General features: G+C 36.4%; 1 protein-coding gene across 3 annotated transcripts in view; it reads right to left on the bottom strand.

Annotated features, from left to right (window-relative positions):
- Positions 1–1,110: 1,110 nt before the first annotated feature.
- ADAD1 (adenosine deaminase domain containing 1) overlaps positions 1,111–18,893 on the bottom strand; it is a 102,912-nt gene continuing 85,129 nt past the window's right edge. For all 3 annotated transcript variants that reach the window (XM_078445778.2, XM_078445775.2, XM_078445776.2), the window contains one exon: positions 1,111–1,449. In XM_078445778.2, the coding sequence (XP_078301904.1) occupies positions 1,414–1,449 (36 nt within the window). In that variant the 3' untranslated portion in view covers positions 1,111–1,413. The remainder of the gene's footprint in view (positions 1,450–18,893) is intronic.

The following is an 18,893-nucleotide window of genomic DNA, read 5'->3' as shown; positions in this document are numbered from 1 at the left end:
TCTCTCTCAAAAATAAATAAACATTAAAAAAAAAAAAAAAAAAAAAAAAGAAATGACACTTGAACGTGGATGCATATATTCATAGATGTGTACTTGTCAGTACTTGAAACTCAAAACACCTCTTTCTCTCAAACCTGTCTTTTGTCCTAAGTCCTTAAACTTCAGTTAAAAGGACAGAATTCATAGGTTACCCATTACACAAACCTGACAGTCATTCTGAACTCATTCCTGACACTCATTTTCTATATCAATTCAATTATCAGTTTTTCTTCCAAACATTCCTCAAACCTGTACCCTGTTCTCCATCTGTACACCCCACTTCCCTCACTGTCTCTTGCATGGCTATTTTGATAGCTTCCTAACCAGTTAATATACTGCTAGTTCTGCTACCTTAAAACTTGTATTTTACACATGAAGTAGGAAATTCTATTATATTTCTCTACTTAAAACATTTTAGTGACTTCCTTTTACCAAAAGCCCATGATTTCCTTCACTTTTCCCTTTATAGCATCTTTAAGAGTCATTCTTGAGTAGCCAATAACCTAATCAGGGAACCAGGGATGTGTTTTAGAGCCAAGGATACTATACACCTCTCCCAAAGTAGATAGCACTGAGAGCCTGCTAGGACACAACAGCAAGTGAAGGATCTAGGAAAACACATGGCTGCTTTTGAGTATTGCTAACAATAATATGCTTGGAAAAAACCCAAAAACAAACAAACCAAAACAAATAAAAAAACACACAAACAAACAAACAAAAAACCCTATAAAAATTCTGCCCTTCCAAACAATCAGTGCCTATTTTACCTTGAACCTTTTGCCAAAACCTGAAGTGTCTGGAAAAGAGGAGCACAGGGAATCCTGGATACATATAAAATGCTGTCACTACTTAGCTTCTTTGGATCTGAACACTTCCTACTACCTAATCTTCATTGCCTGGGAAGCCACATCTGTTCATGAGTTGTATTTGGGTCTCTGGTGTTGACTTTCTACATGTATATCACTTCTATATATATGAATGCCCAGTATCCATCAAAAAGTGAAAATACGTATCATATTCCTTCAAGCGCCAGTTGTGAAAAACCATTAGCCAGTTCCCTAGACTCAGAAATCTAGAGTAATTTTTTTTATTTCTGTTTGCCTTAGAACAGAACCACCAGTGTGGGAGGGGAGAGTTCCGTGACAGGATTTAGGAAGCAGGCTCAGAAGGGAAGTTCATATGGAGGAGAGTGATGCTCTGTTCTAACAGTGAAGAGAGTAGGAACTGGAGGCAACAGAAGACAATTACCTCCTACTTGCTGCCTTGGTTCCAAGTAGGTCTGAGATTCCAAGGCGTCATCAGGAGGGCTTCAGTCTTTTCTTTGTTCAGAGTAGGACGAGTCTGAGAATGGTGGAGGTGGGGGAAGTAGATCCTCTAGTCTTGCCCTATTCTGCATCCAGCTCCTAGATGCTGTGGGAACAAAGCAGGACTTAATGAAGGCCAAAATGAAGTCCCTTTTGCTATAATCCTTTCTACCTCTACTATAGCCTCTTCACACCCTCTGTCCAGTGAGTTATAAGAGATGAAGAGGGAAGACAAGAGAGTTGAAGCAAAGAACAGGACAACTCTTGAGGCTTAGGCAAGGAGACAAAGTCATCTCCACAGTCTGCCAGAGCTTGCCAATCCAAAATGGCAAAGGCCACTTTGGGAGACAGAAGAAGAAAGATAGATTCAAGGAATCCCTTATTCCTCACATGGACACTGTGAAGAAGTTATGAGAATAGATCATACAGGCTATTTGTGGGTAACAAAAAAACAGGTCAGCCACAACTTCCTGCAGCCTCAATTGTGATTTGATTCACCAAACCAACTGGGGTCTTTTGGATAGAAACCCAGGAAGTTGGGCTGAAAACCTGAAACAAGGGGCTATGGATAGCACTGGGTCTCCCATGTCTAGGAGAGTTGCTACAAGTAGACAGCCTGAAGCATTCCTACAGAACAGGGTAGCTGATTGGACATATTTAGATCCTTATGCCTATCATCACCTATTAACTCATTTCCATATGCTGGAAGAAAGTAAATTACTCTGCACTGAAGTCTAAATGCTTACATACATTATCCAGTTTGCAGTGTGCAGAAGATAAGATGTTTGCTTTATGCAGACCCATTCTCTTTGGACACCCACCAGTCAGGCGTTGCCATGGGTCATGAATTCTAGCTAATTATATGGGTCACCATTCCCCCTTCTGGATTAAAATATAAACTTAATAACTGAAATTGCAGCAGCCATTTTGTCACCCTGAGGTGGGAGACATATATAAAAAGACAGATAATCATAGACGATAACCTTGATATTGTCATGTTACTGAGCCAATACAAGTAAATACATATGTCAAGATTTCTTATGTGACACAAATACAAGTCTATTTGCTTACGCCACTACTTTGGGGTTATGTTACTTTCAACCTTAAAGACTTCCTAAATGATCCAGGGAGTCCAGAATTATTAGTGTTGGCTGATGACAAGAGAAAGTATAAAAACCATATGATCATTTCTGTAGATGAGAAAAAAACATCTGACAAAGTTCAACATCCATTCTTGATAAAAACAAAAAACAAAAAACAAAAAACCCTCAAGAAAGTAGGTTTGGAGGGAGCATACCTCAACATAATAAAGGCCATATATGAAAAACCCACAGCTAATATCCTAAATGGGGAACAACCAAGAGCTTTTTCTCTACTGTCAGGAACAAGACAGAGATGTCTGCCTTCACCACTGTTATTTAACTTAGTACTAAAGTCCTAGCCACAGCAATCAGAGAAAAGAAATAAAAGGTATCCAAATTGGCAAGGAAGAAGTAAAGCTTTCACTATTTGCAAATGGCATGATACTATATATCGAAAACCCTAAAGACTCCACCAGAAAACATTAGAATTGATAAATGAATTCAGTAAGGCCGCAGGACACAAAATCAATATACAGAAATCCTTTGCATTTCTATGTACTAGTAGTGAGGTAGCAGAAAGACAAATTAAGAAAATAATCCTATGTACAAATGCATCAAAAATAAGCAAATACCTCAGAATAAATTTAACCAAGGACGTAAAAGACCTATACTCTGAAAACTATAAAACAATGATGAAAGAAATTTAAGAACTCACAAGCAAATGGAAAGATATTCTATGTTCATGGATTAGAAGAATAAATATTGTTAAAATGTCCATACTACCCAAAGCGACCTACAGATTCAATGCAATTCCTAAAAAAATACCAACATCATTTTTAACAGAACTGGAAACTCTCCAGTTTCCAAAGGAATAAAAGCTGAACCACTTTCTTACACCATACACAAAAACAAACTCAAAATGGATTAAAGATCTAAATGTGAGACCTGAAACCATAAAAATCCTAGAAAAGAGCACAGGCGGTTTTTCACACATGGCCTTTATTTTCTCTGACATCAGCTATGACATCTTTCTAGATATGTCTCCTGAGGCAAGGGAAACAAAAGCAAACATAAACTATTGGTATTACATTAAAATAAAAGTCTTTTGCATGGCAAAGGACACAACCAACAAAACTAAAACATAACCTACTGAATAGGAGAAGATAATTTGCAAATGTCCATTAAGAGGTTAGTATCAAACATATATAAAGAATTTATATAACTGAACACCAAAAAACCCCAAAGAATCCAAATAAAAATGGGCAGAAGACATGAATAGACGTTTCTCCAAAGACATACAGATGGCCAAGAGACATATGAAAAGATGCTCAACATCATTCATCATCAAGGAAATGAAAATCAAAACTACAATGAGATATCACCTCATACCTGTCAGAATGGCTAAAATCAAAACACAAGAAACAACAAGTTGGTGAGGATATGGAGAAAAAGTAACCCTCTTGCAGTGTTGGTGGGAATGCAAACTGCAGCCACTGTGGAAAAGTGTTCCTCAAAAAATTAAAAATAGAATCACGATATGATTCAGTAATCCCACTACTGGCATTTGCAAAAGAATATGAAAACACTAATTTGAAAAGATATATGCATCCTTATGTTTATTGCAGCATTATTTACATAGCCAAATCACAGAAGCATCTGAAGTGTCCACAGATGATTAGATGGATAAAGAAGATGTGGTATATATACATAATGAAAAAGAATGAAATCTTGCCATGTGTAGCAACATGGACACATTTTGAGAATATAATGCTAAGTGAAATAAGTTAGTCAGAGAAAGACAAATGCCATATGATTTTATTTGTACGTGGAATTTAAGAAACAAAATAAACGAACAAAGGGATAAAGAGACAAACCAAAAAAAAAAAAAAAAAAAAAGACTCAACTATAGAGAACAAACTGATAGTTACCACAGGGGAAGTAGATAGGGTGGATGGGTGAAACAGTGAAAGGGTTTAAGAGTACACTTATCATGATGAGCACTGAGTAATGTATAGAACTGTACATTAACTAAACTGGAATTAAAATAAATATTAAAAATAAATAAAGTGTTGGTTGCTGACAATGACTTAAGCCAAAAGCAAAATGACAAATGCATAGCTTTGTCAAATAATTTTTCTGTCAGTCCCTACTCAGACTTTTGAAGTAGCAGAGCACAGGGAGCAAGTTGGCTAGAACTCATAAATGGAATTTTTAAAAAAAAGGATAAACAAAAAGCAGATCAGAACTATAAATACAGAGACAAACTGATGGTTGCCAGATTGGAGGAGGGTGGGGGTGGCGGTAGGGCAAAATGAGTGAAGGGGAGAGAGAAATACAGGCCTTCCATTATGGAATGATAAAGTCACAGCAATAAAAAAGCAGAACATAAAGAACAGTCAATGATATTGTCATAGCTATGTAATGGGACGGATAGTAGTTATACTTGTGGTGAACACAGCATAATGCATAAACTTGTCAAACCACTCAGTTCTACACCTGAAACGAATGTAACATTGTGTGTCAACTGTACTTAAATAAAAAGAAAAAGAAAAAAGAAAAAAGAAAGTTGGCTAGAGAAAAGGTATTAGGAAGTTAGAACTTTCATTTGCATATCAGTGTACCCTGGCAAAGGCTTGTCTATAGAGGATCTTGGAGATAATGTTCCAACATTCATTTTACCTCAGTAAATTAGTGTAAGCCAATTATGATAAGACTATGCCCCCTTTTAACTGGCTAATTGGGGGATGAGTAGACCAAAGCCAATATGGATCAAGGACCTACTGGAGTTCCCGGGAAAAAGGGCTAGTTTCAGTCTCCTGCTAGAAATAATCAAAGAAGAATATTATTCTAGTATATTATGCTAGCAGCCATATTATGACCATGAGAGTGACCAGTTTTAGCAGGAAGCCAACTCTGTGGCAGCAGAGAATTGGGGTCCCTAATGACATCTCTAAGCTGCTAAATCAATTGGCCCTGGAGTCTACCTGACTTTTAGAATTCCTAATATATGAAATAAATGTCTTTGGTGTTCAGACCAATCTAAAGCAGCCCTTCTGTTACTTATGACTGGGGGTATTCTAGTATATGTGCTGCCGAAGCGAGCACATGACTGGGGGTATTCTATCTGACATGGAATTTGGTCCCTGAAACTGATGTGCTACAAATCTCAGACCCTAAAATGTGATGTGGAATTTGCTGAATGGAGAAAAGTGGGACCAGTAACAATGGGCACTATGCTATTATTCCTAGTTGAAAAGTTCTAGAAACTTGCTTGAGAAACGGTTAGTAAAACTATTTCACCTGGGGGACAGATATATGCCACTAAAGCTGTAGTATTTGAGGAAATGATGGGAAAAATCAAGAAGATCAGCTGCTTCTTGCTGCCTATGGAACTAAAGGTGGTTCATCTGATAGCAGAAAAGAAGAGAATACACATCTTTTCCAAGAGAGACCTTTTATGTCTATAACCCATATTCTAAGTTTTTTGAGAGTCCAATAATTTTGACCCTTGCATGCTGAAAACAAACAGACAAACCAAAAAACAAACAAACAAACAAACAAACAAACAAAACCACCCAAGTGTTTTCTCCCAAGAGGGAGGAAGAGGAGTGGAGTGTAAATATCCATAGACAAGGTTTGAGGGGCTCCCAGAAACTCTAACCACGATGATTGGTGAAGATCAGCTTCCTTGCTGAAGCCAATCCATAAAGACTGGGAGAGGTGGTTGTTTCTTCAAATGTGCAGACACCAATGCAAAGCCACAAGGAACATAAAGATTCAGGGAAATATGACACAATCAAAAGAACAAAATAAACCAGCCCTAAAGAAATGGGTATCTATGTATTTACTGATAAAGAATTCAAAACAATCATCTTAAATAAGTTCAGTGAGCCACAAAAGAACACAGATAACTAAATGAAATTAGAAAACCAATATATGAAAAAAAAAGAAGTTAACAAAGAAATGGAAATTATAAAAAAGAACCAAACAAATTCTGGAGCTCAAGAATTTAACAATTGAACTGAAAAATTCAATAGAGAACTTCAACATTTAACTCGACCAGGCAAAAGAAAGAACCGGCGAACTTGAGGACAAGTCACTTGAGATTATTTAGCCAGAGGCACAAAAAATAAAAATAATGAGAAAGCGTGTAAGAAACCCTCAGGGAATTATGGGACACCATCAAATTTACCAATATGCACATTAAAGAAGGAGAGAGAAATAGGGACAGAAAGCTTATTTAAAGAAATAATAAAGGAATTTATTTCAACACAATAAAGACCATCTATGATAAGCGATAGCTAACATCATACTAGTGAACAATAAAAGCTTTTCCTCTAAGATCAGTAACAAGAAAAGGATGCCCATTCTTGCCACATCTATTCAGCACAGTACTAAAAGTCCTAGTTAGGGAAATTAGACAAGAAAAAGAAGTAAAAGGCATTTGAGTAAGAAAAAAAGATTTAAAGGTGTCTCTCTTTGCAGATGACATGATCTTATAGGCAGAAAACTCTAAAGTGTATACACACACACACACACACACACACACACACACGTTAAACTAATAAGCAAAATCAGTAAAGTTGTGGGATACAAAATTAACATACAAAAATCAGATGTGTTTCTATAACTATCAATGAGCTATTTGAAAAAGAAATTAAGAAAACAATTCTATTTACAATTGTATCAAAAAGAATTACTTAGGAATAAACTTAACCAAAGAGGTGAAAGACTTACACACTGAAAACTACAAAACACTGGTAAAAGAAATTAAAGAAGACAAAAATAAATGGAAACATGCCAATCACAGATGGGAAGATAATATTATTTAATATCCATACCACCCAAAGAAATCTATAGATTCCATGTTATCCTCCTCAAAATTCCAATGACATTTTTTATATTAAAAACATTTTTTTAAATGTTTCCTTATTATTTTTTTAGAGAAAGAGACAGAGCATGACCAGGCGAGGGGCAGAGAGAGAGGGAGGCACAGAATCTGAAGCAGGCTCCAGGCTCCGAGCAGTCAGCATAGAGCCCAATGCAGGGCTTGAACCCATGAACCATGAGATCATGATCTGAGCTGAAGCTGGACACTTAACTGACTGAGCCACCTAGGTGCCCTGACATTTTTTACATTTTTACAGAAATAGAAAAAAATATCCTAAAACTCATTTGGAACGACGGAGGTTCCCAAATAGTCAAGACAATCTTGAGAAAGAAAAACAAAGCTGAAGCCATTATACTTCTTGATTTCAAAATATATTACAAATCTACAGCAATTAAAACAGTATGATTCTGGTATAAAGACAGACATATAGACCAACGGAACAGAATAGAGGGCCTGGAAATTAACGAATGCATATATAGTCAATTAATTTTCAGCAAAAATGCCAATAATACACAATGGGGAAAGTATAATCTTTTTAACAAACTGTGTAGGGAAAACTGGGTATCCACATGGAAAAGAATGAAATTAGACCCTTATCTTATGCCATACACAAAAATCAATTCTAAATGGCTTAAAGACTTAAATGTAAGACATGAAACTGCAGGGGTACCTGGATGGCTGAGTCAGTTAGGCTTCCAACTCTTGATTTTGGCTCAGGTCATAATCTCACAGTTCGTGAGTTCAAGCCCTGTGTCGGGCTCTGTGCTGACAGCTCAGAGCCTGCTTGGGATTCTCTCTTTCCCTCTCTCTCTGCCCCTCCCCGACTTGTGCACATGTTCTCTCTCTCAAAATAAATACAAAAAGTTTAAGAAAAAGACATGAAACTGTAAAGTTCCTAGCAGAAAACATAAGGGAAAATCTTGACATTGGTCTTAGCAATGATTTCTTGGATATGATACCAATAGCACAGTCAACAAAAGCAAAAATCCACAAGTAGGACGACATCAAAACTAAACAACATTTGCACAACAAAGAACAGTAAACAGAATAAAAGGCAATCCACAGAATGGGAGAAAATATTTGCAAACCATATATCTGATAAGGGATTAGTATCTGAAATACATTAAAGAACTGCTATAACTCAATTGCTGAAACCAACATTAAATTACCTAATTAAGAAATGAGCAAGGGCTTGAATAGACATTTTTCCAGAGAAGACATACAAATGACAACATATATGTGAAAAGAAGCTCAACATCACTAATTATTAGGGAAATGCAAATCAAAACTACAATGAGGTATCACCTCACACTTGCTAGAATGGCTTTTTTTTTAAATCCAAAAGATAACAAGTATTGGTAAGAATGTGGAGAAATTGGAACACTCGTACACTGTTGGTGGAAATGTAAAATGGTGCAGCAGCTATGGAAAAGAATATGGTGGTTCATTAGAAAATTAAAAATTGAACTATCATATGAACTAGCAATTCCACTTCTGGGTATAGTCAAAAGAATTGAAATCAGGATCTCAAAGAGATATATGAATTCTTATGTTCACGGCAGCATTATTCACAATAGCCGAGATACGGAAACAACCTAAATATCCATCAATGAATGAATGGATAAAGAAAATATTATATATATATATATATATATATATATATATATATATATATATATATATATTTCAGAGTATTATTCAGCCTTAAAAAAGAAGGATATCCACCATATGCAATAACATGGACAAACTTGGAGGACATTTTGCTAATTGAAATAAGTCCATCACAGAGAGGTAAACACTGCGTTATTCCACTTATGTGAGGTACCTAAAATAGTTCAACTTATAGAAACCAAGAGTAGAATGGTGGTTGCCTGGGTCTAGGGGAGCAGGGGAAATGGAAAGCTGTTGTTGAATTAGTATAGCATTTCATATGTGCAAGATGAATAGGTTCTAGGGATCTGCTGTAAGATATAGTGCCCACTGTTAACAATATGATTAATATGATTAATAATATGATTAATATATGATATTGTATGCTCAAATTGTTAACAGGGCATATCTCATATTAAGTGTTATTACTACAAAAAGCAGGGAGAGTACAAAGATAGATACGTTTATTACCTTAATTGTGGTAATAGTTTCATGGGTATGCCTATGTCCAAACTCATCAAATTTTGTACATTAAATATATGCATTTTTTTGTGTATCAATTATACCTCAATAAAGTTGTGGGGAAAACAGTTTATAAAGTCTAAAAGCATTTGCATTCTTAGAAATTAGGTTAGAAATTAGATATGGTTGAAATTAGGTTAGAAATTAGATATGGTTGAGCTATCTCTTTAGTGTGGTTAATCATAAAATGTGGGAAAAATTTCCAACTTAATGAAGTGCCTGTCCATGAAATATTTTATTCACACACATATTACTGACAGAATTAAGATATAATGGTTGTTTCTATGACTGCTCATTCATAGAATATCTAAATCTCTCTTGTATACCATGGGTTTGTGGTTTTATCTTTGTTTTCCCATTGTAAATCTCATACTGACTTAAAACAGGAAAGAGTTACTTTTTCTCAGAAAGTGATTCTCTCAGAGGATGAACATTTGAATAGAAGCAATTGGGAACAATTGAGTACGGGGAATCCAAGCACACTGATGCCAATTTTCCCTGCAAGCTTTCTTATTGTCTATCTGGAGACACAAAAGAAATATCTTGTTTGATAATTTAGATTGAATAGTAAATTTGGAGACAGTGGGAGGTCAACCATTTCCCACTAACTTAATTTAATAAATTTCATACAATGCCTACTTACTATTTATTACTTGGATAGAAATTTTAAGCCTGCTATATATTGCCAAGCAAACACTGAAAGCCAGTAGAATGGTTATGGGGTGGATATTTGAAAGAATGTTAAAGATTTTAGTATGGCTATTTTCTTCCAAAATTCTACAAAAACTGCAGATACTCACAGGTAAAAGTAGATGATAAAAAGATTGGTTTGCCTCTATTTGATGAAATGGAGATAACGCTTCAACCCAGAAATACACTATTCCACAGAAAAGGGAAGGTAGAAAATGAGATTTCTCTCTGCAGTTATCATTCTTTTGTGTGATTGAAAGCGCAAACTTCAGTCCACATAACTCAGGCAATATGAAAATAGGTGTCTCTCAGTCATGTTAACACAACCTTCAATTAATAAACATTATTTCCTTTCATCCATGAATCTACTCTTACCATCATGGCATTCATGTTTTACAAAATTAAAGATGTTTGTAATGTTTTTTAAATTCTAAACTACATGAATCCAAGAAGGAACATGTATGAAAAAATAAGCACAAGAAGAAATATGACAAATGGGGTGACTAAGTTTTTCTTTGATTGTTATCTGCTCAGTGGGGCAGAAGAAATAGTCTTTCACTCAGCTATCTAAGACAACTCTTCAGTTCTTTTTAGCCAGAAAATTAGCAATATGTAGATTAATAGAAAGTTCAATGTTAGGGAATGAACTACATATCACACTAAATGGTTATGGTAACTGTGAAATACAAACTTTATCTATCCCAGTTTAAATACACATCATAATTCTCTCAAAATATATAGCATAATCACAAAGAGAACATCATAAAAGCATGTCATTTAACTATGAATAGTAGTATTAAGACGGAAAAGTTTCATGGAAAGGTCAACTTTTCATTTCAGATTATATATAAATATAAAAAAAAATCAGGGAAAGGAGTTAATATGGTGGAGCAGCATGGAGACCCTGAGCTTGTCTTGTCCCTGAAAAGCAGCTAGATCAGCACCAAACCATTTTGAACACCTAAGAAATTGATCTGAGAATTAACACAACAATCTTAATAACTTGGGCCCCAGAACTTTCCAGGTACGTGGTGCAGAGAGGTGAACTGGATGAGAAAAAAGCCACGGAGGGTAGGGAGCTGTTTTTTGGAGAGAGACAGAGAGAGAAAGGGGGAGAGTGCAGCACATTGGGATCGTGCAAGAAAAGCACTCCCCCAAAAGTAGCTGGAGAGAAAGAGTGAAAACACTCACAAGGGGCTGAACAAGAAATTTCTTCCCCCAAACCATTGACAGGCAGAAAGGAGAGGGTTTTAATACCATCAGGATTCTATAAACAGTGGAGTGCAGAGTCTGAAGTTTTGGAGCTCGGTGTCTGGCAGTGTTCTGGTGGGGAAGCAGGGTAAATTCCCCAGAGCTGGCAGCAGTGTCTGAGGGATCCGTGTGCCACACAGGGAAAAGTGGTTCCCCTGTTTGGAGTGCATTTTGTAGAGGCCATAAAGCCTCCCCACAGGCAAGGGTACCAGGTGGACCCCAGAGAGCAGCCACATTTGCTGGTATTGGGACAAAGACACGAGAGGGTGGTGAAACCTAGAGCTGGCTATGTTGTGATTTGCCATAATCTCTGAACATCTGACATTGCACGATCACACAAACATTTTCTGGGGCAAGCCAGCACCTGGCTATTGCTCAGCAAGACCCTCCCCCAGAGAGTTGGTGCAGGTCCAAGCCTCAGGGATCTCTGAAGCATGGGGTTTTGAACACAAACCCATCTGAGATAAAACTCTGGAGGGAGGTGCTGCCTGGTAGGTGGACAGCTTGGACATGGACAGGGTAGAGGCAAGGAGTGGATGGAGGCTTGAGACAAAGGAGTGGGGCTTGATCACAGGTGGGTGAGTGCACCAAATTCCTGTAACAGAGACTAGGGAGCTGGGTGAAGCCATTTCCACCTCTCCCACATATGAGCATGTTGGTGCACGGAAATGCGCAACACAATAATCCACCCCAGTAAGCTAAGCTAAGCAGCACCACCTAGGGGAGAATGGAGCCATTACACCAAGCCCCACCCAACTGCACCGTAGAAGGACATCCCCTAGAAGACCAGCACAAGTCACTCCACCTGCTTAGTGTAAGTCTTCATAGTTTCACTTCTAGAGGAAACTGGATGTAACTTCATTCAGGTTTCACTCTGTTTGCTGGGTTATTTATTTGTTTTCTTTGCTTCTATTTTTAAATTGTTTTCTTTTTCTTTCTTCTCTTCCTCTTTCTCAGATACAGAAAGAGAAAAATTTATTTTGTTTTTTTTTACTTTTACTTTATTTTTAAATTTTTATTCTATTTCATTTTTTTATTTTATTATGTAATATTTTTTAGTTTTTAAATTTTTTCTTACCTTTTCCCCCCTTTCTGCTCTATTCTATCAAGCTTCTTTCGACATGCTGACCAAGACACACCTAGGATCTAGCATCCTTTATTTGATTTTTTTGATTTGTTTTTAAGTCCTTATTTTTTATTTTTTTCTTCCTCCAAAATGACAAAATGAAGGAATTCACCCCAAAAAGAACAGGAAGAAATGACAGCCAGGGGCTTAATCAACACAGATATAAGCAAGATATCTGAACTAGAATTTAGAACCATATGACCAGGAATACTAGCTAGGGTTGAAAAAAACCATAGAATCCCTTTCAGTGGAGATAAAAAAATAAAATCTAGTCAGGATGAAATTAAAAATGCTATAAACTACACACAATCTCAAATAGGTTTCACGAAGGCAAGGATGGATGAAGCAGAGCAGTGAATCAGCGATATAGATGGTAAAATTATGGAGAATAATAAAGCAGAAAAAAGGAGGGAAACAAAGGAAAAAGATCACGATACAAGACTCAGAGAACTCAGTTATTTATTAAAAAGGAATAACAACTGAATCATAGAGGAGTCCCAGAAGATGAAGAGAGAGAAAGAAGGGCAGAAGGTTGATGTGAGCAAACTATGTTGGAAAACCTTCCTAATCTGGGGAAGGACACAGACATCAAAATCCAGGAAGTACAGAGAACTCCCACTAGATTCAACAAAAACTGACCATCACCAAGGCATATCATAGTCAAATTCATAAAATACACAGACAAGGAAAGAATTATAAAAGCAGCAAGGAAAAAAAGTCGTTAACCAATAAGGGAAGAGAGATCAGGTTCACGGCAGACCTATTCACAGAAACATAGAAGGCCAGAAAGGAGTGGCAAGATATAGCCAACATGCTGAATTGGAAAAATATGCAGTCAAGAATTCTTTATCCAGCAAGACTGTCATTTAAAACAGAAGGAGAGATAAAGAGTTTGCCAGATAAACAAAAACCAAAGGAGTTTTGACCACTAAACCAGCTCTGCAAAAAATTTTAAGGGAGACTATCTGGAGAAAAGACAGAACAAAACAAAACAAAAAAAGACCAAAAGCAAAAAGACTAGAGAGGACCAGAGAACATCACCAGAAACACAAAGTCTATGGGCAACATAATGGCACTAAATTCATACTTTCAGTACTCACTCTAAATGTCAATGGACTAGGGGTGTGTGGGTGGCTCAGTCAGTTAAGCATCTGACTCTAGATCTCGGCTCAGGTCATGATCTCATGGTTTTGTGAGTTCGAGCCCCACATCGGGCTCTGTGCTGACAGTGTGGAGTCTGCTTGAGATTCTCTTTCTCTTCTTACTTCTCTGCCACTTCCTCACTCATGCTGTCTCTCTCTCAAAATAAACAAACATTAAAAATTAAAAAAAAAATGTCAATGGACTAAATGCTCCAATCAAAAGACATAGGGTATCCCAATGGATAAGAAAATAAGACACATCTATATGCTGCTTACAAGAGACTCATTTTACACCTAAAGACACCTTCAGTTTGAAAGTAAGGGGATGGAGAGCCAACTATTATGCTATGGTCATCAAAAGGAAGCTGGAGTAGCCATACCAATATTAAACTAGATTTAAAAAAATTTTTTTAATGCTTATTTATTTTTGAGAGAGAGACAGACAGCGAGTGGGGAAGGGGCAGAGAGAGGGAGACACAGAATCGGAAGCAGGTTCCAGGCTCCAAGCTGTCAGTACGGAGACCGACGTGGGGCTCAAACTCATGAACCATGAGATCATGACCTGAGTCATGCCTCTTAACCTACTGAGCCACCCAGGTGCTCCTAAACTAGATTTTGGAATAAATACTGTAACAAGAGATGAAAAGGGGCATTGTATCATAATTAAGGGGCCTATCCATCAAGAAGATCCAACAATTGTAAATATTTATGCCCCCAATGTGAAATGCCCAAATATATAAATCATTTAATCACAAGCATAAAGAAACTTATTGATAATAATACCATAATAGTAGGGGACTTCAACACCCCACTTAAAGCAATGGACAGATCATCTAAGCAGAAAATCAACAAGGAGACAAGGGCTTTGAATGACACACTGGACTGAATGGACTTAACAGATATATTCAGAATATTTCATCCAAAAGCAGAATACACATTCTTCTGCAGTGCACATGGAACATTTTCCAGAATAGATCACATACTGGGTCACAAATCAGTCCTTAACAAGTACAAAAAGATCAAGATCATACCTAGCATATTTTCAGACCACAACACTATGAAACATGAAATCAACCACAAGAAAAAATTTGGAAATACCATGAATACTTGGAGATTAAATAACATTCTACTAAATAACGGAAGGGGTAATCAAGAAATTAAAGAGGAAATTAAAAAGTACATGGAAGCCAATGAAAATGAAAGCACAACAGTGCAAAACCTCTGAGACGCAGCAAAGGTGGTCATAACAGGGAAATATATAGCAATACAGGACTTCCTAAAGAAGGAAGAAAAGTCTCAGATATACAATCTAAACTTAGACCTAAAAAATCTGGAAAAAGAACAGGAAATAAATCTCAAAACTAGCAAAAGAAGGGAAATAATAAATATTAGACCAGAAATCAATGATATCGAAATAAAACAAAATAGTAGAACAGATCAATGAAACCAGGAGCTGATTCTTTGCAAGAATTAAAAAAATTGACAAACCTCTAGCCAGTTTGATCAAAAATTAAAAAAACACAAATAAATACAATCACAAATGAAAGAGGAGAGATCATAATCAACACCACAGAAATACCAACAATAATAAGAGAATATTATTAGCAATTATATCCCAACAAATAGGGCAATCTGGAAGAAATGGACAAATTACTAGAAATATATAAACTAGAAAAACTGAAACAGAAAGAAATAGATAACTTGAACAGACCCATAACCAGTAAGAATTGGATCAGTAATCAAAAATCTCCCAACAAACAAGAGTTCAGGGCTGGAAGGCTTTCCAGGGGAATTCTACCAAACATTTAAGGAAGAACTAACACCTATTCTTTGGAAGCTGTTCCAAAAAATAGAAGTGGAAGGAAAACTTCCAAACTCATTCTATGAGGCCAGCATTACCATGATTGCAAAACCAGATGAAGACTCCACTAAAAAGGAGAACTATAGACCAATTTCCCTGGCGAACATGGATGCAAAAATTCTCAACAAGATTCTAGCAAACTGGATCCAATAATACATTAAAAGAATTATTCACCACGATCAAGTAGGATTTATACCTGGGATGCAGGGCTGGTTCAATATCTGCAAATCAATGTGATAAATCACATTAATGAAAGAAAGGATAAGAACTACATGAGCCTTTCAATAGATGCAGAAGAAGCATTTGACAAAATACAGCATCCTTTCTTGATAAAATCCCTCAAGAAAGTAGGGGTAGAAGGATCATTCCTAAAGATTATAAAGGCGATATATGAAAGACCAACAGCTCATATCATCTTCAAAGGAGAAAAACTGAAAGCTCTCCCCCTACGGTCAAAAACACAAAAGAGATGTCCATTCTCACCAATGTTATCCAACACAGTGTTGGAAGTCCTAGCCTCAGCAATCAGACAACACAAAGAAATAAAAGGCATCCAAATCAGCAAGAAGAAGGTCAAACTCACTCTTCACAGATGACATGATACTCTATGTGGAAAACCCAAAAAACTCCACCAAAAAATTGCTAGAACTGATACATGAATTCAGCAGAGTCACAGGATATAAAATCAATGTACAGAAATCGGTTGCATTCTGATACACCAATAATGAAGCAGAAAGAGAAATCAAGGAATCAATCCCATTGACAATTACACAAAAAACCATAAAATACCTAGGCATAAACCTAACCCAAGAGGTGAAAAAATCTATACACTGAAAACTATAAAAAACTTATGAAAGAAATTGAAGACACACACACAAAAATGGAAAAACATTCCATGCTCATGGATTAGAAGAACAAATATTGTTAAAATGTCAATACTACCCAAAGCAATCTACATATTCAATGCAATCCCTATCAAAATAACACCAGCATTCTTCACAGAGCTAGAACAAACAGTCCTAAAATTTGTATGGAATGAGAAAAGACCCCAAATAGCCAAAGTAATCCTAAAAAAGAAAACCAAAGTTTGAGGCATCACAATTCCACACTTCAAGCTGTATTACAAGCTGTAATCACCAAAGCAGTATGGTATTTGGCACAAAAACAGACACATAGATCAATGGAACAGAATAAAGGACTCGGAAGTGGACATACAAACATATGGCCAACTAATCTTTATAAAGCAGGAAAAGAGTATCCAATGGAAAAAAGACAGTCTCTTCAGCAAATGGTGCTGGGAAAACTGGACAGCGACATGCAGAAGAATGAGCCTGGACCACTTTCTTACACCAAACACAAAAATAAACTCAAAATGGATGAAAGACCTAAACGTAAGACAGGACGCCATCAAAATCCTATAGAAATATACAGGTAACAACCTCTTTGACCTCAGCTGCAGCAACTTCTTATTTGACAAGTCTCCAGAGGCAAGGAAAACAAAAACAAAAATCAACTATTGGGACTTTGTCAAGATAAAAAACTTCTGCACAGTGAAGGAAACAGTCAGCAAAACTAAAAGGCAACCTATAGAATGGGAGAAGATATTTGCAAGTGACATATCAGATAAAGGGTTAGTATCCAAAATCTACAAAGAATTTATCAAACACCCAAAAAACAAATAATCCAGTGAAGAAATAAGCAAAAGACATGAGTAGACACCTTTCCAAATAAGACACCCAGATGGCTAACAGACAAATGAAAAACTGCTCAACATCACTCATCATCAGGGAAATACAAATCAAAATCACAATGAGATACCAACTCACACCAGTCAGAATGGCTAAAATTAACAATTCAGGCAACAACAGATGTTGGTAAGGATGTGGAGAAAGAGGAACCCTTTTGCACGGCTGGTAGGAATGCAATGGGCAAAACACATAAAATCCCTGGCTTCACAGAGTATATATTAATGTGGGAGGACTCAGACAATTAAAGAATAAATAAGAAATTATGCAGTGTAATTAGAAGGTGACAATAAGCTATAGGGGGGAAAAAGCAGGGAAGGAAGGTAGCTAGTTCTTCAGAGGTCAATACTAATAAGGTGATCAGAAAAAGTCTTTCAAAGAAAAACATTTGAGCAAAGAATTGAAGAAGGTGAAGGAATAAGTCAAGTGGATATTGGAGTAGACATCATTTCACGCAGAATACCAAATGCAATGGCCCTGAGGCTGTCACATGCTGTTTTGTTCAAGGAGCAGTAAGGAAGCCAGTGTGAATTGGAGGTAAGAGAGAAGAGTAGTGAGAAATCACATTATTGAGGTCAGATGAGAGGGGTCTTGTAAGCCAATTAATGACTTTGGCTTTTACTTTTGGGGAGATAGGAAGCCACTTGAAGATTCTGATAAGCATGACATAAATTGATTTATATTTTAGAATGATCATTCCATCTCCTGTGTGAAAAGAGGCTTTTAGTGGAACAAGAACTGAGGGAAGGAGCACCATTTAAGAAAATGATTGAAATATTAAAACAAATGTTGAACATGCCTTAGACTAGAATGGTAGAGATAGCTATGGTTAGAAGTGCTTGATTAAAGATCAATTCTGAAGCTAGAACCAGTAAGATTTTTTGACAGATTGAATATGGTGTACAAAAGAAAGAAAGAAAACAAAGATGATTGCATAGATTTTTGTTTTGAGCAGTTAGTAGACTATGGAATTCCTAATAATGAGTGACAGGGAAGACCTGTGGAACCACCTTTTCTGGAACCATTGCCACATCTCTACAGTATTTGTTGGTACAGTTATTTATCTTAAATATATTTTTTAAACATTCAAATATACCGAAGTGTTGAATACCATTTTAATTTGCTACTGAAAGAAAAAGCATTACTGCTTCTTCAGTGTTTGGACCTTAATTTGGTGATGATAATTGGCAGCAAGAGTAGTGATTGAATGCCATGTGGTATCTTTTACTATTTAAATGAAAATTTAAAATTTTAATCTATTGATTTCATTCTTAACTGTAATAATACAGTTGTTTTATATATGCTGGTTATATATGCAATTCTTAGAGATAAATATAGCTTCATATAGGGACATTACTTCAGTACAGCCACAAACCAAAAGCATACTGCATGTGTTTCAACCACAATTATGAAACCTGCAAAACAAAGTAACAACTTTGAGATATAATCTACACACCATAAATGTACAATTCAGTGGTTTTTAGTATATTCATGAACTTAGGAAACTCACTACTATCTAATTTGAGAACATTTTCATCACCCCAAAAAGAAACCCCATACCCACTAGCACTCACTTCCTATTCTCTCTTA

The sequence above is a fragment of the Panthera onca genome, chromosome B1 (genome assembly GCF_046562875.1).
Source record: "Panthera onca isolate mPanOnc1 chromosome B1, mPanOnc1 haplotype 2, whole genome shotgun sequence".
In the NCBI taxonomy this organism is placed as follows: domain Eukaryota; kingdom Metazoa; phylum Chordata; class Mammalia; order Carnivora; family Felidae; genus Panthera; species Panthera onca.
Note: the sequence above shows the minus strand (reverse complement) of the source record. Positions and strands in the feature narration are given on the sequence as shown.